Source organism: Eriocheir sinensis, chromosome 22 (genome assembly GCF_024679095.1).
Source record: "Eriocheir sinensis breed Jianghai 21 chromosome 22, ASM2467909v1, whole genome shotgun sequence".
Classification (NCBI taxonomy): domain Eukaryota; kingdom Metazoa; phylum Arthropoda; class Malacostraca; order Decapoda; family Varunidae; genus Eriocheir; species Eriocheir sinensis.
The window spans coordinates 5687267-5707338 of NC_066530.1; the positions used below are offsets into that span (position 1 = coordinate 5687267).

The 20072-nt window shown below is 40.7% G+C and overlaps 2 protein-coding genes across 30 annotated transcripts in view; one reads left to right on the forward strand and one right to left on the reverse strand.

Annotated features, from left to right (window-relative positions):
• Positions 1–19410, forward strand: part of LOC127001964 (zinc finger protein 91-like) — a 32031-nt gene extending 12621 nt beyond the window's left edge. The window contains exons 2-3 of the mRNA XM_050867237.1: positions 2418–5046; positions 15534–19410. Of these exons, the coding sequence (XP_050723194.1) occupies positions 2831–4828 (1998 nt within the window). The 5' untranslated portion in view covers positions 2418–2830 and the 3' untranslated portion in view covers positions 4829–5046; positions 15534–19410. The remainder of the gene's footprint in view (positions 1–2417; positions 5047–15533) is intronic.
• Positions 5055–10699, reverse strand: LOC127001965 (uncharacterized). 29 transcript variants are annotated; one of them, XM_050867261.1, is made up of 5 exons: positions 9994–10699; positions 9827–9868; positions 9701–9784; positions 9491–9658; positions 5055–9448 (listed from the first exon to the last, which is right to left on the reverse strand). In XM_050867261.1, the coding sequence occupies exons 1-5, from the start codon at positions 10561–10563 to the stop codon at positions 9374–9376; spliced, it is 939 nt and encodes a 312-aa protein (XP_050723218.1). In that variant the 5' UTR covers positions 10564–10699; the 3' UTR covers positions 5055–9373. The 29 variants fall into 29 exon arrangements, 24 of the variants coding, with proteins under 24 accessions (XP_050723218.1, XP_050723217.1, XP_050723208.1 ...); XM_050867260.1 differs by having other exon boundaries at positions 9491–9616; positions 9701–9742; positions 9827–9952; XM_050867251.1 differs by having other exon boundaries at positions 9701–9742; positions 9827–9952.
• Positions 19411–20072: the final 662 nt, after the last annotated feature.

Below are 20072 nucleotides of genomic sequence, written 5' to 3' on the forward strand. Positions count from 1 at the left end.
GCCAGTATGGATTCTGCAAGGGGCGTTCTAATGGCGATCTTCTTGCTCTCTTAACTGACTCTTGGTCATCCTCTCAGCCGTTTCGGTGAAACTTTCTCTTGCGCTAGACATATCGAAAGCCTTCAATAGAGTCTGGCACCAGTCTTTGCTTTCTAAACTGCCCTCTTTCGGATTCTATCCCTCTCTCTGTTCCTTTATCTCCAGTTTCCTTTCCGGCCGTTCCATCTCTGCGGTGGTAGACGGTCACTGCTCTTCACCTAAACCTATCAACAGTGGCGTTCCACAGGGCTCTGTCCTATCACCCACTCTCTTCCTGTTATTCATCAAGGCTCTTCTTTCCATAACAAACTGTCCTGTCCACTCGTACACCGACAACTCCACTCTGCATTATTCAACTTCTTTGAATAGATGACCCTCTCAACAGGAAGTACATGACTCCAGACTGGAGGCTGCAGAACGCTTAACCTCAGACCTTGCTATCATTTCCGATTGGGGCAGAAGGAACCTTGTGTCCTTCATTGCCTCAAAAACTCAATTTCTCCACCTATCAACTCGAGACAATCTTCCAAACACCTATCCCTTATTCTTCGACAACACTCAGCTGTCACCGTCTTCAACATCCTCGGTCTATCCTTAACTCAAAATCTCAACTGGAAACTTTATATCTCCTCTCTCGCTAAATCAGCTTCCTTGAGGTTGGGCGTTCTGTATCGTCTCCGCCAGTACTTCTCCCCCGAGCAGTTGCTATCCATATACAGGGGCCTTGTCCGCCCTCGTATTGAGTATGCATCTCACGTGTGAGGAGGCTCCACTCACACAGCTCTTCTGGACAGAGTGGAGTCTAAGGCTCTTCGTCTCATCAGCTCTCCTCCTCCTACTGATAGTCTTCTACCTCTTAAATTCCGCCGCGATGTTGCCTCTCTTTCTATCTTCTATCGATATTTCTACGCTGACTGCTCTTCTGAACTTGCTAACTGCATGCCTTCCCCCTCCGCTGGCTGCACCACGACTTTCTACTCATGCTCATCCCTATACTGTCCAAACCCCTTATGCAAGAGTTAACCAGCATCTTCACTCTTTCATCCCTCACGCTGGTAAACTCTGGAACAATCTTCCTTCATCTGTATTTCCTCCTGCCTCCAACTTGAACTCTTTCAAAAGGAGGGTATCAGGACACCTCTCCTCCCGAAAATGACCTTTCTTTCGGCCACCTCTTTTGATTCTTTTTTGGGAGCAGCGAGTAGCGGGCTTTTTTTTTTTATTATTGTTTTCTTTTTTTGTGTGCCCTTGAGCTGCCTCCTTTGTTGTAAAAAAAAAAAAAAAGTCGCACCCCCTAATTTGGGTAGGCATTTAAAAAAGAAAATAAACAGGTTTAAACTACAAGTGCCAGGTGAAGATTTTTCTCCTGACATTCGTAGCCCTCCCAACTATCAGGTCATTTTCAAGTTTCGTATGTATTCAGATCCTTATTAAATTTCAATATTTTACATTTGAAATTCTTAATATTTGCTGGGACCTACCAGAGGTGGTCCTTCTCAGAGACTCGAGATGTACGCAAACATGGTGTAAACAGCAACTTTTTTCAGAGGGGTAACGGGTATAAAGTTTGTACATCATATTTTATCTTATTATTATTCTATATCGTAATTCTAGTTATTGTAATATTTTAGGACTTCTTTAGAATATCAGGAAGTGTGAAAATTAATTTAATTTGTGCTCTACATCATATTTTTAGTTTGAATATTTTGTACACTCTTAAAACAAAAGAAGGTGCGTTTAGCTCGTGTTGTCACGTTTGGTGTACAACCGTCTGCTAGTTTGTTTAGGCACAAGCATGGTTAAGCGGCGTCACTTAATTTTCTTCCTGACTGGTGTTATTTTATATAAAGCAGTGGTAAGTACTACTGTTATACATTGTTACTTTAGAATAGAGTTGCTGATGTTGGTGTAGAAGTGATCGCTACCTTGTTTACATTTGCAGAGAGGTTTGCGGTTTTATTTAAGTGCCACTGCAGCACTAAAACTTCACTAGCTAGTAATCCAAAGCTGAACGTTGACCTTATAAGACGCAGGCTGATTTTCTGGGACAATGTTTTGGAAAAAAGTGTGTCTTTTAAGCCGTCAAATATGGTACTCTAGGACTTAAGCTTAAAGTCATATTTGGCGTAAGGTATGTTGAAATGAGGTAATGCAGGTTATTACTGAATCTGGATCTGGATGAATAATGCACAGGGCACCTGTATGCATGAGTTCCCAAAATGCTTTTTATTACTCCAGGATTATAGATAGAAACAAATACCACTACTCTATTTGTTTTTAAGTGCAAATGTATAAGTATGTTCTAAACACTACTCTATTAGGCAAGTATATGTATGTATTGAATACTGCATGGATTAACACCATTTCTTTCATGTCAGGAAGGGATGTCGGCCATGCTGGGAGGAACACAGCACAGAGACAACACAGGACTGTGTGTGCTGAATGCCACTACTGATGCTGAAGTGGGGTCTGAGGCTAGTAGTGTGCTCAGAACTCCCTAGTTCATTGCTCACCTTGTTTTCCTGAGGTTCCTGCAAGACCAGCCAACTTCTCACGTCAGGAGCAGTGTAGCAGTGGAGACTGCAAGGCTAGGCAGCAGCCAGTGTCCAGGACCAGCAGGAACAGACTGCAACTGGTGTGGGGATCAGGGGTGGTCAGAAGCACCACCACCACCACCTTTCTGCTGGCACCTCCTTCCACAAAGGAAAGAAAAAGACAGAGTCAGGAGTGTGAGATTTAAAACTGAGAGCAAGTTCACTAAACAGCCTTGCTCACACTGGTGAAAGAAATCATGAGTGCAAAGAGTGTTGAAAAAGATTCTTTGAGAAGGATAACCTCAACAAACATACCCACACACAGTGGTGAAAGAAGTAATGAATGCCATGAGCCTGGAAAAAGGTTCAAGACAAAGAGTCACCTCAACAAACACACTCATACACACAATGATGAAAAAAAATATGAATGTCTAGAATGTGGAAAGAGATTCACCCAGAGTAATCACCTCAATGATCATAGCCTTACACACACTGGGGAAAAGAATCATGTATGTCCAGAATGTGGAAAGGGATTTACCCAGAGGAGTCACCTCAAGGAGCACAGCATTACACACACTGGGGAAAAGAATCATGAATGTCCAGATTGTGGAAAGAGATTTGCCCTGAAGAGTAACCTAAAAAAACACACATCTACACACACTGGGGAAAGAAATTATGAATGTTTAGAATGTGGGAAAAGTTTTGCCCGGAAGAGTAATCTCAATGCTCACACCCTAACACACACTGGTGAAAGAAATCATGAATGTCTAGAATGTGGAAAGAGATTTACCCAGAAGAGTATCCTCAACAAACACACCCTTACACACACTGGTGAAAAAAATTATGAATGTCTAATATGTAGGAAAAGCTTCACCAGGGACTCTGACCTCAACAAACACATCCTACTACACACTGGGGAAAAAAATCATGCATGTCTAGAATGTGGGAAGAGATTCACCCAGAAGAGTACCCTCAACAGACACATGCGTACGCACACTGGTGAAAGAAAATATGTGTGCCACGTTTGTGAAAAGAGATTCATCCAGAAGAGTCACCTTGATGAGCACACCCTCACACACATTGGTGAAAGAAAACACGAATGTAAGTTATGTAAGAAAAGGTTTGCCAGTGAGTCTCACCTCAATAGACATATCTTTATGCATACTGATAAAAGCATACATCAATGTCTAGAATGTGGAAAGAGCTTCACCCAGAAGAGTGACCTCAACAAACACGCCCTTACACACACTGGTGAAAGAAATCATGAATGTCTTGAATGTGGAAAGAGATTTGCCCATAAGAGTACCCTTAACGCACACATCCTATTACACAACGGTGAAAGAAAACATGAATGTCTAGAATGTGGAAAGAGGTTTGCCCATAAGGGTGCCCTCAACAGACACATCTTTACACACTCTGGTGAAAAAAATCATGAATGTGTAGAATGTGGAAAGAGATTCACCCGGAAATTTGACCTTAACAAACACATTGACACACACACTGGTGAAAATCATGAATGTTTAAACTGTGGAAAGATATTCACCCATAAGAGTGCCCTCAACAAGCACACACTGACACATGCTGGGGAAAAGAATCATGTGTGCCATTTATGTGGAAAGAGGTTTACCCTGAAGAGTCATCTTAACAGACACACCCTGACACATGCTAGTGAAAGTCATGAATGTCTAGACTGTGGAAAGAGATTCACCTTGAAGAATGACCTCAACAAACACACTCTTAGACATGCTGGTGAAAGAAATCATGAATGTCTAGAATGTGGAAAGAGATTTATTCTGAAGTGTCACCTTAAATCACATTCCCTTACTCACACTGGTGAAAGAAATCATGAATGTCTTCAATGTGGGAAGAGATTTGCCCATAAGAGTACCCTTAACTTACACATCCTATCACACACTGGTGAAAGAAAACATGAATGTTTAGAATGTGGAAAGAGATTCACCCAGAAGGGTGCCCTCAACAGACATATCTTTACACACACCGGTGAAAAAAATCATGAATGTCTAGAATGTGGTAAGAGATTCACCCGGAAAAGTGACCTTGACATACACATTGTAACACACACTGGTGAAAGAAATCATGAGTGCTCAGAGTGTGGCAAGAGATTTGGTTCAAAGGTTGTATTGAACAATCACATCTACAGACACACTGGCCTGAGAGAGTTCAAGTGTGATGTTTGCGGAAAGAACTTCAAGATGAAGCGGGATATCTTCGCACACATGAAGATTCATTTCTGAGGTGTTGTGTTGTGCTCTAGTGCTGCTGTGTGGAGGGTGCTGAGATGCATCTTTGCATTCAAGACAGAGCAAGATGTCTTGGGTGAACCTTGTAGTCATGCCATTTTATTTGGGTGGCATCCAAGATGTCTAGTTATGCCAGGGTGTCTTTTTCCCCGCAAGACATGACTCCTGGGTGTTGGCAGCAGAGGAAACACAAGGATAGCAGACACAACACAGTGAGTATGATTTGCTTTGCATGCCTAAATATTTATAAAAAGATACAGCAGGACAGAGAGTAGGTGTGTACAACATATTTTGGTGTATAAGATGTACCTGTAGTCACAAAACTATCTTAAGTTGTTATTTGCTCAACATTAGCATAACCTTGAATTATTTCTTTGCATACATGCTTCATAATGAAAAATGATTCACTGCATTGGTTAACCTATACCAAAAAGTGCCTTGATCTTGCTCTTGGTCACTCCAGGGTTATGACTTGCATCAGAGACAATCAGCTGTTGGTTGTACAGGGGGGTCGTCTAATATGCAAGAATATGGGCGGTTCAAAGCCTCGCATATCGCAAATTCGCATATTAGGAACCTTAAAAAGCATGTAAATAATGGTATATGGGCGGTCAGCCACATTTTCCCAAACTCTTTAACCTAGTATATCTTTTTCGTATCATATAACTAAGTGGAGATACACATCACCAATGTACACATAATCCATGTCTATCACTTTTAACTTAGTTTCCAATGTAATAAACTGCTTTTTCGAGTTCTTTGGAGGCACCATAATAACAACAACAGCAACAACAATAGCCCACAGGCTAGCTTGCACACAGCACAGACACAGCTTGTGAGAGCAATGGCTGCTTTAGACGTACTGATGAAGAGAACACGTGGAGCCGTCTCACAGAGTAGAGTTGCCAGATTGCGCCATTGTTTATTTCCCTTCCTTCGGGAAGTGAGTAACAGCAAGTTCATTATTTGGTAGGAAATGGATGTTAGCGAAGTCGGGAACATGAAATGAATGAAAAAAAAACTTTTCTCTTACTACCGAGTCAAGTCACCGCTCCCACGTGCTCCACCCCCCAAGGGGGGGAGGGAGGGAGGAAGGAGGTCGCATAATGAGGTGGTTCGCATATCCCAAGTTCGCATATCAGGCGACCCCCCTGTATTTTGAAGTAACAAAAACAAGATCTGCCATGATGATCAAATAAAGTGTAGGTGTGAATAAGTATGATTTCAGTCTACAGTAAAAGTCCAATGATTTGAATGGCAGCAGAGTGACGGTCCAGTAGTTCAGATTATTGTGAGTGAACCATGGAAATGAAAAATATACTCACACAGTCAGAAGGCAGAGACATGACATGTTTTCTTACCAGTAATGTGTAAAGGTGTGTAACAGTAGTTTTGGAAGGCAAATCCATGTCAGGAGAGTAGACCCAGAGCAGTGGTGGGCCCCGATCACTTTTTTGCTGTTCCGATCCCCGATCATCCGATCAGTTTGGGCAACTGATCCGATTCCGATCATCCGATCGTTTTTTAAGTACTGCTATTCTGATCACCATTCCGATCATCTGATCATTAAAACTTATAAAAAATACTATTATTTTTTAAAATAATAATTACAAGAAACACCTATTTTAGGCGTTCCTTAAGTGATAATTTCAAATAAGTAATAACTTCATTGTTTGCTTATAAATATCTTTATTTTTCCTCTTTCTTTCAGTATATAGGACATGGTAAAGAAAACATGTTATCTTAACTTCTTATTTTAGGCAATTATTTAAGGCCAGGGTTCAGGTTCAGGAGTGACAAATTTTTTTTTTCAAAAACCATTTAAAGTTGTTCTATAAACTCTTAAAAACATGTTATGAGTAATGAAAATGGTAGAAAAAAATCTTGGGGTGGCAACATCAGCAGTATACGAGGAGGACATATGCCCTGGATGTCAGAGGGTGAGGCGTTTTAGCTCTTATTTACTCGCTCCAGAAGGGTGATAACTGAACAGTGAAACTTTTACAAGTTATCCTACTTATATCACGTTGACAGGGGAGGGGTTGAGACACATTCACTCCTCAAGGCCAGTGCTTGCTGACATAGCGACGTGCAAGTGTCGTGCGGCGCTGGCTATGAAGTGTATGAAGCTAAGAAGGAAAAAAGAAGGCAGAAAAGGCAGAAGAAGAAGAAAAGAGCAAGAAAAGACAAGAAGGCATCACCTATGAGGCAGGAGGAGGTGACCTGTAGCTGACATGTGCGACACAAATCGTGTAGTTTTTTTTTTTTTTTGGATTGGACAATGGATATATTTATTTTTCTATATTTCTATGAAGAAGGTTTTTCTTTTTGTTTATTGTGTAAACATCACTATATACTGGAAAAAGCTCATTCAGAGAGAATAAAAATGAGTTATTACCAACCAAAGTGTTTGATGGCCAAAATCTCAAAACATGAATATTCAGCTTCAAAAATTTTTGTACATTCCAAATCAGATGATATTTCCATGAAACTGTGTGTATACATGGATAATTTTATGCTCTTGAAAGTTACGGTCTTTAATTTGAAACATTTCTTAATGTAAAATAAGGAAAAATAAATTTATCACGTAAAACGTGGATACGGAATCATACTGAGTTCAGATATAGTTTAAATTTTTTTTTTTTTAAATAGATAAATTATAATTTTTAAAAACTGACACCGTAACTTGTTTAGGCAACCATTAAACCATTACCACCTATATTTTCGTACACCTAAGATGAAAAATATTTAATGTAGAACAGTTATTTTGCCTGACATGAGTATGACATGACATACCGACAGCATTCTAATCCAGGGAGAACAAAGATACCCAAAAGTGCAAGTTAGCTGTAAAGTTTGAACTCTATATTTCCAATAGTTTATTTTTGACAAATATTTCTTTGAAAACCCGAACTACCACCTTAAGTCTACTCTTTTTATTCATTTTATGAAAGTATGAAAAAGGAATTATGTTCGCTGTTTCAACTTTTGTTTGAAGTTGATTTAGATTTTTGACAAATATTTTTCAACTTTTTAATATTTTATTATCGATATCTAGGAATTTTTTTTACTATTCTTTAAAAAAAATGAGTGATAGTGATCATTAATCTCCTATCCTTGCTGATTAAATGGCTTTCTGAATAAAAGATATTGGTCCTTAAATAAATTAGTTACAAGAAGAACATAAGCAATAAGGTTTTGATTTTAAGTGAGCCGGTGTTGTGTCATCTGCCATCCACGTATCCTAAGACATCCCATCCTGATTTGCACATGTGCGGAACCCGATGTTTGCAAACACAGTGTTGATATCGTAGTTTATCAAGGCAAGATGGCGGAAAGACAGCATGGCAACTTTTATGGGAAAATGGCCAATTTCAAGAATGACATGGACCCATAATTCAGATAGCCTACCATTAAGTGGAGAGAATCCGAGAAACATGACCATCAATCAGAAGAGAGTGTATGTTATTTCATTTATCACATATACTGACATACAAGGGGTATAGGTTATCTCATTTATCACATTTACTGACATACAAGTAGTGTAGGTTATCTCATTTATCACATTTACTGACAAACAAGGGCTGCAGGTTATCTCATTTATCACATTTACCGACATACAAGGGGTGCAGGTTATCTCATTTATCACATTTACCGACATACAAGGGGTGCAGGTTATCTCATTTATCACATTTACCGACATACAAGGGGTGCAGGTTATCTCATTTATCACATTTACTGACAAACAAGGTTTCAGGTTACCTCATTTATCACATTTACCGACATACTTTCTTTCTATCTTCTATTGATATTTCCACGCTGACTGCTCTTCTGAACTTGCTAACTGCATGCCTCCCCCCCTCCTGCGGCCCCGCTGCACACGACTTTCTACTCATGCTCATCCCTATATTGTCCAAACCCCTTATGCAAGAGTTAACATCTTCACTCTTTCATCCCTCACGCTGGTAAACTCTGGAACAATCTTCCTTCATCTGTATTTCCTCCTGCCTATGACTTGAACTCTTTCAAGAGGAGGGTATCAGGACACCTCTCCTGCCGAATCTGACCTTGCTTTTGGCCACCTCTTCTGATTCTTTTTTTAGGAACAGCGATTATCGGGCTTTTTTTATTATTATTTTTTTTTTGTGCCCTTGAACTGCCTCCTTTGTTGTAAAAAAAAAGGGGGGGGGGGGGGGGTTAGGTTATCTCATTTTTCACATTTACTGACATACATGAGTAGGCAGTGGCTGAGTGATTAGCGTGCGGGGCCAGCATTCATCACGTCATGGACAATGTCGATTCGAAATCCCAAAACTACCACCTGGGATTTTTTAGGCACCGCCGAGTGGCTTAAGACTACCCACAGGCTGTTCAGAAGACCACCTATCATCCCGGATTCTAAAAGAAACCGTACAAACGAATCAAAAATGAGTTCCAGGGGGCAGCACAAGCCAAGCATAACTAGCGCCACTATAAAAATTGCCTGCGCCATGACGGGCTTGGGCCGACCACCAGGCCCCTGAAGAAAGCCTACCGGTGCTATAGGCTGAGATGTAAACAAAAAAAAGTTACCTCATTTATCACATTTACCGACATACAAGGGGTGTAGGGTACCTCATTTATCACATTTACCGACTTAAAAGGGGTGTAGGGTACCTCATTTATCACATTTACCGACATACAAGGGGTGTAGGGTACCTCATTTATCACATTTACCAACATACAAGGGGTGTAGGGTACCTCATTTATCACATTTACCAACATACAAGGGGTGTAGGGTACCTCATTTATCACATTTACCAACATACAAGGGGTGTAGGGTACCTCATTTATCACATTTACCGACATACAAGGGTTGTAGGGTACCTCATTTATCACATTTACTGACATACAAGGGGTGTAGGGTACCTCATTTATCACATTTACTGACATACAAGGGGTGTAGGGTACCTCATTTATCACATTTACCGACATACAAGGGGTGTAGGGTACCTCATTTATCACATTTACTGACATACAAGGGGTGTAGGGTACCTCATTTATCACATTTACTGACATACAAGGGGTGTAGGGTACCTCATTTATCACATTTACTGACATACAAGGGGTGTAGGGTACCTCATTTATCACATTTACTGACATACAAGGGTGTAGGGTACCTCATTTATCACATTTACCGACATACAAGGGGTGTAGGGTACCTCATTTATCACATTTACCGACATACAAGGGGTGTAGGGTACCTCATTTATCACATTTACTGACATACAAGGGGTGTAGGTTATCTCATTTATCACATATACCGACATACAAGGGATGTAGGTTATCTCATTTATCACATTTACCGACATACAAGGGGTGTAGGTTATCTCATTTATCACATATACCGACATACAAGGGGTGTAGGTTATCTCATTTATCACATATACTGACATACAAGAGGTGCAGTTTATCTCATTTATCACATTTACCGAGATGCAAAGGGTGTAGGTTATCTCATTTATCACATTTATCGACATACAAGGGGTGTAGGTTATCTCATTTATCATATTTACCAACATACAAGGGGTGTAGGCTATCTCATTTATCACATATACCAACATAGAAGGGGTGCAAGTTATCTCAATTATCACATTTACCGACATACAAGGGGTGTAGGTTATCTCATTTATCACATATACCGACATAGAAGGGGTGCAGGTTATCTCATTTATCACATTTACCGACATTCAAGGGGAGCAGGTTATCTCATTTAGCGAGATGGCCCCGCGTTCAGGAGGACGCGAGTTCAATCCCTGCCCAGTGCCACCAAGCTGGGATTTTTCAGCTGCCGCCGAGTGGCTTAACCCGTAAAGTGTTTAGTACGTATATATACGTTCGGGAGGGAAAGTGTTTAGTACGTATATATACGATCATTGTTTTCTTTTACTTCATGGCACCTAAACCTGTAGAAATGGTTCAAGATGTCTTTTCTATGCCTAAATATGATTTTGAAAGCTCACTCTCATTTTTATTGTATTGCTGTGGTCTATTACATAGAATGTATCCATGACCACGAATGATTTATTGAAAAAATAGGTATATTTATAAAAATATGTCAGTGGTGTCATAATTACTTATCAATATACTCAAAATACTGTTCAGTAGATCAGCTATTTTTATATCATTCCAACTTGAATAGCAATTTCAATATATTTTGTGTTCATGCGTACAGTCATCGTCGGTTGTGTTGGCAGCCCTGGGGCGTGAGGCGCCGGGTTGGCGGGTTGGCCCAGCAATGAGTCATGATAGCCAGACACGCTGCTACACCCTTGCTGTTAGCACGTGTTGTCCTGTGCAGTGCAGTGTTAGCTATACAGGCAGCCTCGGTGGGCCCAACAGGGTTGTTGCTGTCTGTTTCTCCTTTGTATTCATTCCTGGCTCGGAACCTGAGTCATCAGTTTCCCAGCCATACAGATTTTCATGGGATATGCTACAGTCCAGAGGTAATACACAATTACCTCTTATATATACTTGTAAAATTGGGATGTTATGTAAATTGTGCAGTAGCAGAGCAATACCAAATTGGTCGGCAGCCAATGCAAAGTAAATGGGAAAATGTTTGGGGTATGTGATCAGCTGGCCGAGGGCTGTGGTATGCAGGAGTACCAACATAAAAAACATAAAATTCGTATAATGGGTTATTTGGGCAGCTGTGTGTAATTTTTTTGTTGTTGGTGTTACAAAACATGTTATGCTTGTGCAATGAAGGGATAATATTGTGCTGCTTATATACACATAGAGAAAATATAGTCTGTACGAGCGTGATAAATTTGGTACTATGATATGACTATAGAAAGGCTAGACAAACAATCCTCAGATATATTTTACAAGAAACTCAAACTAAACAATATATAGTCATGGAAGAAGCATTCACAGTGTGTCGGAAATAATAAATAAGAAGCGGAAGTTACATAGTACTGTTCTACATGTTTCGTCTTACGCACCACCACTGGAGTATTGGTGCCACGTGTGAAAGGACTCACAGAAAACGACAGCTTACAGGGAACACACATATATTGCATTTATATCGTTCAAATCAGCTATTTTTTTTCAATTTTATAAGACAATAATATTATTTGGCCAAAATCCAACCCCACATGACCTGTTTCACTCCTATAAAGCAACACTGTACGGGTTAAAACTACCCACATGCTGTCCAGAAGACCACCTATCAACCTGGACTCTAGATTCTAGGATTAAAGATGAGCTCCAGGAGGGCAGCATGAGCCAATGCAAGATGGCGCCACTATAAACACTCGCCCGCGCCAGAACGGGCTGGGCCGACCATCAGGCCCCACCGGGAAGAAGTCTTGGACCGACCATCAGGATCCACTGGGAAGAAGCCTACCGGCGCAATAGGCCAAGACGTAAAAAAAAAAAAAAAAAATTTTTACGTCATTTACTGACATTCAAAGGGTGCAGGAAGAAACTCATATTTCAAGCAATTTTCAAATTCAAAACATATGTCAACATTTACTTCTAAAAAGATAAAAAAAAAAAACTCAGGTGGGACATATCGCGATAGGCAGTCAACAAAGACACATTATCATGTCGCAATTCATCCACTCTTTGTTTGTAAACAAATTCTGTGCATGCGCAGATTGGATGGGATGTCTTAGGATACGTGGATGGCAGATGACACCACACCGGATAGGACACGTAGCAATGGGTTTAAGTTGGATAAGTTCAGGTTCAGCAAAGACATAGGCAAGAATTGGTTTACCAACAGAGTGGTGGATGAGTGGAACAGACGTAGAAGTCATGTGGTGAACGTCAACACGATAGATACATTCAAGAAGAGGTTAGATAAGTTCTTGGATGGGAGGGGTATGGGGCGTTAGTTTGGTGCCGTGGTCTGGGCGGCATGTTGCGCTGTCTCGCGAGACCTCCTTCCTCCCCTTCCTCTTGTTGCCAGGAGAGTCCGACAGGTGGGTGGAGGGGGGTCGAGGGAAGGCAAAGCCCTCCCCCCGGTTAAGAAGGTGGGGGGGGTCGAGGCGAGGCAAAGCCCCTCCATTTTAGCTTAGGTCTTGTTGGTTTCCCGAAAATGAACTGACACTGCCGCCATTAGAGGGTGGTAACGCAGCAGCAGAAAATGCATAACTGACAACTGGGGCAGGCCACTCGGTTACTGGAGTGAGCGGAAGCCCACTACTGCAGCCCACACCACACTGTCGTGGCGTCGTGTAACAAGTCCCCTCAAGCAAATAAAGAGACTTTGCGCCAGCGCGTCTTGTTCAAGATACCTTACCGGGATTAAATAAATTAACGATCAATAATTATCGCTTAATTTTATAAATAAAGACGCTTATTGAAGTAACTATTTAGCAACGTGTATAAAAATAATTCTAAGAAGTCCGCAGTCACTTGTTGCCATGACAACGTTGACCACTTTCTTTTCTGTGATCGGTGATCGGAAATTAGTTTGTGAAGTTCCGATCTCCACAGTCCGATTACCTTTTACAAAGATGATTGAAACTTTGCATTCTGATCGCCAATTGCTGTTCTGATCAAATCGGAAGATCGGACGATCGGACTGATGATCGGAAGTGCCCAGCTCTGACCCAGAAGTAGTATAAACATGAAAAATAAAGCAGGTTCTTGTAAACACTTTAGATGACAATGATGGTAAGATGATGATCAGCTGGCACATCTCAGTGGAAGTAGGAGTTCTCGGAACAATGCTCGCATGTGACCACACATACTGTACTTCTTACAGCTCCTTAGAGGTAAAAAAAAGGGCATCATTAACAAAATTTCCTCATATTTAGGCAGCAGCAGTATTTGAAGAGTAGCTCCCTTCAAAATGAATTGTCCATTTATAGTTACTGCCGACCTTAGGACCGCAACATAAATGTAGTTACATCGCATAAGAGATGTTTTAACTATCATCTATACATAGATTCTATTGCAATCTGGAAGTGTTGTTATATTTCTGACATACAAAAATGACTGACTGAATTTTGGACCGTCTATACAGTATTTCCCGCCATATAAGACGCACCGGCGTATAAGATGCACCTATAATTTGGCAAGATATATATAGAAAAAAAAGATATTTCCCTGAACTTAAGTGTATGCAGTATTACATTTGGCCACCTTACTTAAAATTATGATTACAGTACAGGTAACTCTCGATTTACACGAGTTTGGTTTACGCGTTTTTTAAATAATGCAGTGTCTAAAATCCAAATGAATGTTTAATTTACACGTTTTTTCACTTATACGCGATATTTTATGGAGTGGCCACCAGATGTCTCACGCAACTGGACTCACACGGCGCCGCGGCCACACAGCTGAGCTCAGTTCTTCCCGCGCGCCACTTGAACAACAATACAGTACTCACGCTGCCACGCTACTCAACAAGGGGTGGACAGGTACCGGTACTAACGGTACTAGCTATACGGTACGGTACCAGTACCAGACTGCTCGGTACCGGTATCAATACTAGCCAATCGCTCATGGTGTCCCTCATTTCTTCCTCACACGAGTGAGGCTGAGACTGAGCGCCTGAGTGGATATCTCGGTGATAAGGATATTCTTTCTCTCCCTCTCTCTACTGAATGAAGTGAATATTTATTTCTCGATAGAAACCTACCTCTTGTTTGATTTACATTGTTTTTGATTTACGTGACCTCTTCAAGGACACAATACTCGTGTAAATCGAGAGTTACCTGTACCTTATGTTGCTTTGTGCCCTGTTCTGTGTTCTAAGTGTTCCACTGTTGGTTGAAGAATTACAGTGCTCTTATCCTGAGCAACTGTGACTTTGAAATGGTAAACAAAATTGTTGGTTGATAGATTCACTCACTGCGCACTGCACGGTGTGCGGGCAGTAACTTTCGCCGAGCTACACTGAGGGAACTAATCATACAGGGATGCTATGTTCGATGGGCAATCTCGACTCAGGGACCGTGTATCTATTTTCAAGTAGAAATAGATGTTGATTAATTTTTTTCAATCATTTTATTTCAATCAATTATGTTTTAATATACAGTACAGGTAACTCGATTTATGCGAGTATTGTGTCTTTGAAGAGGTCGCGTAAATAAAAAAAACAATGTAAATCAAACAAGAGGTAGGTTTCTATTGAAAAATAAATATTCACTTCAATGACTATCAATCTATCCAAATACCTTGGCTATCTTCCCCCAATGAAGGGTGGTAGCCAAGACAGGCACACACTCACTCACACATTCACACTCATGTACACCACTCTCTCAGCTGCACAGCCCCTGAGGGAGTAAAAAAGGCCCTCACTGCATGGGGGATTAGCTGCACAGTTCAGACAGGGAACTTCCACACCAAGGCCTCACAGCATACACTGGTTTACCCCTGCCCTTTCATAACAATGGCATTTCCCCCAGCACCTGAGTGTCCCACACGTGTGGCACCACAGATGGCTTTCACTGGTAGCCTGGTAACATAATAGTCCCAGGTCTTTCTCTACCTCTGCGGTGGATAGTGGAGTGTTTACCATGTGGTATTGGTATGCTGGATATCCCTTCCCAAGGTGTAGGACTACATTTTCTTCACTGAATTGTAGCAGCCACTTTTTGTTCCATTTCTGTAGTTTGGTGATGTTTTCTTGTAGGAAATCCGCAGTTAAGGGGTTAAGTTACATGCATTAATCATGATTAATATATGACACTTTTTTCAGCCCCGCTGCTGTATTGCTAGAGACCATCCCAGCACATTGTTCATTACTTGTGAAAAAGATACCATCAGCTGCTCCGGCAACAGCCACTGCTTCAACATCTGCTGGCCCTATGACACCAGCCACTGCTTCATCATCTGGTGGCCCAATGACACCTGCCACTGCAAGGGATGACAATGAAGCTGCTCCACCACAGTCACCACCTACTTCATCGGAGTTAAGAGATGCCTTTCATAGGGCAGCAGTATAATTTTTTGATGCTGGTGCTGAATATTACTGCCTCAAGGCTATGATTTTGTCACTTTTTTTTTTTTAATACTGAGGAGGTTAGGGTGTAAGGGGTGAAAAATAATCTCTGCTGTTTTTCGACAGAAATGGTTAGCAAATTCATTCAAAGCACAAAATTTACCAGAAAAAAAATTGTGTGCCATTGCGAGTGGGTTCACTTGAGATTAGGCTCCAATACCCCTCCGTGGTCTAGTGGTCAGCATGCCTGGCTTCTACACGGGCCCAGGTTCGAATCCCGGCCCGGGCAGTCGGCGTGCAGCTCACCCAGCTGATCATCCTCCCTCTCGGGCTGGTCGATAAATGACTACCTGGGGAAACCTGGGGAAACTGTGGTAACCCGGATGTCACACTGGCCCTGTGTCCCAGGGTAATGGGCTCCCTCCCACCACAGGCTCAAGGGCCAATGTTACGGAGATGAGCTCCGAGGCCACGCGCTGCTACAGCGTATGCCCCAGCTTTACCTTTACCTTTATTGGCTCGACTGACAGACATGGCTTTGTATGTCGAAGGTCACTGGTTCAGTCCCCACAGCCAGCACTCTCTAACTTGGATTTTTCTGAGTTCCCTAGAGCCTAGATTAATTTCTCTGTGTTAAATGAGGAGATTTGCACCGGCACCCAGTCGTGGGTGTTACAAGATACGTTGTTACAATCAGGGGCGTCATTTGGATTTCAAAAGTGGGAGGGACATTAGGGCAGATAGTTATATATATATATATATATATATATATATATATATATATATATATATATATATATATATATATATATATATATATATATATATATATATATATATATATATATATATATATATATATATATTATACCATCATTAGCTTATAACACCTTTAGGCACCGATCATATTTGCATTTTATGTAGTCTGTGATGCAGGCAGGATATTCATTAGCACCTAATTAGACTCATGCTGTTCTCCAGTGCTCTCTGATGCACTCACAATCAAAGATGCAGTATACCTATATGGTAGCATTGAGTAATCTTAGGTCACTTGGTAAAGTGTTCACCTAAGTCTGACCCAAGCTGACAACATAAACCTAAGCGTGTTTGCAAGCTGAGTGCTTAGAATATTGGCATAATATTAAAAGATGCTGAAAACTGGATTCCACTACTTTATTGAATATATGAATAATTATATACTGAATTTATAATGGAGCCAAGATTAAAAAGCTATGTTTTTCAGTGGTCATACCATGATCTCATGAAAATAAATAGGTTGACATATAAAATTAATTACTACGTATTTTGGTATGATGACCATTGCACGTTAATACCATAGCTTTGCTAGCATTGAGTAATCGTAGGTCACTTGGTAAAGTGTACACCTAAGTCCGACCCAAACTGACAACATAAACCTAAGCGTGTTTGCAAGCCGAGTGCTTATAATATTGGCATAATAATAAAAGATGCTGAAAACTGGATTCCACTACTTTATTTAATATATGAGTAATTATATACTGAATTTGTAATGGAGCCAAAATAAAAATGCTGTTTTTCAGTTGTCATACCATGATCTTATGAAAATAAATAGGTTGACATATATAATTAATTACTATGTATTTTGTTATGACGACTATTGCACATTAATACCATAGCTTTGAATCCAATCATGAATATCTTCAAGCAAGACACAAATAGCAACAGATTGGACACCAATTCACTCAGTAAACACAATACTCCAGAAAAGTATACACACTGAATTCACAATAAAGTTGTTTTTCCACTTGGAACTTTGTAAACAGAAACCAAGTAACCTCGTTTTACTTCACTCATAAGTCATGATGTACAATCGTGGGACACAAGTGAGGGCACACTGTCCACTGAGTTTCGCTCTGCGGCCCCGACTTTAAAATATATCTACCGCATGGAAAGAGGCTAATGTTCAGATATGTCACTACAAATACACACTCCATAATTTATTAGATATGAATTTGTCAGTTGTGCACACTGATAACAACTTTTAAATTCGCGGACGAAAATGTCTCTTTACACTTCGTTCAAATTTAGTCAGGGACAGCTAAAGTTGTTTACACCACTATTATGCATTTGAATAAATGTTGTATTCATTCCTGCAACGTCCTCGCTAAGAAAATACAAAGAAAACATTGATAACGTGCACAAAAATTCTGATATGGTTTAAAAATATATAATGATACCACCATTTAACTCTCGCTTAACAGTGTTATGCAATGACGTCATCGACCATGCCAGCCGGCGCATTTAAGAAACTATAGTCTGTTCGGAGCATGAAGTCGGTTCAAGGTGTGGCAGATTCCAGAATTCCTATGAGTGCAGCGCTGCCAGTTCGACCGCCAGTTATCAGATTAGCGCACTCTCCCGGCCTACCCACCCACAACCTCCCTGTTTATCTCTCTCTCTCTCTCCCTCTCGACCCGGGGGAGGGACCTAGGGGGACACACCGACCACCACCACCACTACCAACACCACAACGTGGCAACATGGGAAAAAATCGCTGCCACATGTCATAGAATTTATACAAATCCTTGTTATAATCCTAAACATCGACACTCATTGTACTACGTAGCTTCCTTTACTATATACAGAATATATAAAATATCGCTTTCAAATAGCACATGGATGGGAAATAAGAGAGAGACGCATGTACGAAGGCTGATTTGGCAGCATGGGTAGAGGTAAACGACGATACCAGGTCCACCCTGAACCGACTTCTTGCTCTGACAGACTATAGTAGGCTATTATGAATTGAAATGAATTACAAAGCTATTATTTTGCATTTGAGAATACTGAGCGATTCGTTTGCATTTATGAAACTAGGCTATTACTTTGCATTTACGAATACCAAGTTATTATTATGCAGTAGGCTATTATTTTGCAGTAACTTTTTTTCTTAAGAGAAATTAATCTCTCTCTCTCTCTCTCTCTCTCTCTCTCTCTCTCTCTCTCTCTCTCTCTCTCTCTCTCTCTCTCTCTCTCTCTCTCTCTCTCTCTCTCTCTCTCTCTCTCCCCCAGAATGCACACTGACGACCAAAGCCAAGCAAGCTTCTAGCTTATGGAATGCAGAAAATCTTATACAGAGCATGCACTAGTGGAAACAAGAACATTCATAACAGATTTTTTAAAGAAACATAATCGTCGTGCAGTTGATGCTCTCAGTTTCGTAAGAAAAATCCTTCAATAATATATCTCTCACACCCACACCCACACTGTGGTCCTTGCACACACACACACACACACACACACATACGTCACATATAACTCGAATGTAGCACAGCTGGATAGTTGCTGTCTTTCGCTAGCGGCGTCCGAAACTTTTTGGAAACTGTGTCAACATTTGTGTCCCACGACTGTACGTGATGTGGTCACCTCGACCTTTCGTTCCTCCTCCCTCACACTGGCAGACGTCACTAACAAGCTTTCTTACCACCATTATCTCAATACGAATAACTGGCAGGAGTAATTTGTTTTGTAACTTGATTGTAAAGCAACAATAATTATAAATCATATTTTAAGTTACATTTTAATGCAATTTTAATGTCATCTTTTTCATTTGTATGTGTGTACCTTTCTGCTACAAATAAAAGTTCTTTTCCCATGTTTCGTTTTCCTTAACTCAAATATTTCACATTTTAATCAATAACAAAGGCATCAAACACTAATTGTATGTTCAAGCTATGTAAGTTTTTTTTTCTGTTCACATAAACTGGGTTTCAGAGCATTTGAGAAGAGTGCCCCACGGCTCTATAATGAGTTACCCGGGGACGTTAAGAACAGTGACAGTCTGGCAATCTTCAAGAAAGCGCTGAAGACTCACTTATTCACTAAATTCTACGACTTAACAAATATGAGGATTGAGGACAACTTTAGGTGCTAATATTACTGTTATAATGTTAGCGGCCCTGTGGAGGGCTGCTACGGCGGCGGACCGGGGCCTGAAACCTCATCAACGGTAAACGGTAAAAACTACTTCATTTTCCTTTGGTGCCATTATTTTCACATGGGTGCAGTCTATCACTCCCACAACACAACACAACAAATTTAAGAAGCTGTGGTATGAGAGCTATTTGCTGAGCCTTAGAAAACAAAGTAGAACTCTATATCAGAGTGGCTGGGAAAATAGAATTAAAGTGAGAGACATAGTATTAATAAAGGCCCTTAACAAACATAGACCCTTTTGGATGATGGGCAAGGTTTTAGAATAAATTACTGGTTATGATTGCAATATAAGAACTGTCAAACTGTAGCAAAGTAATAGGT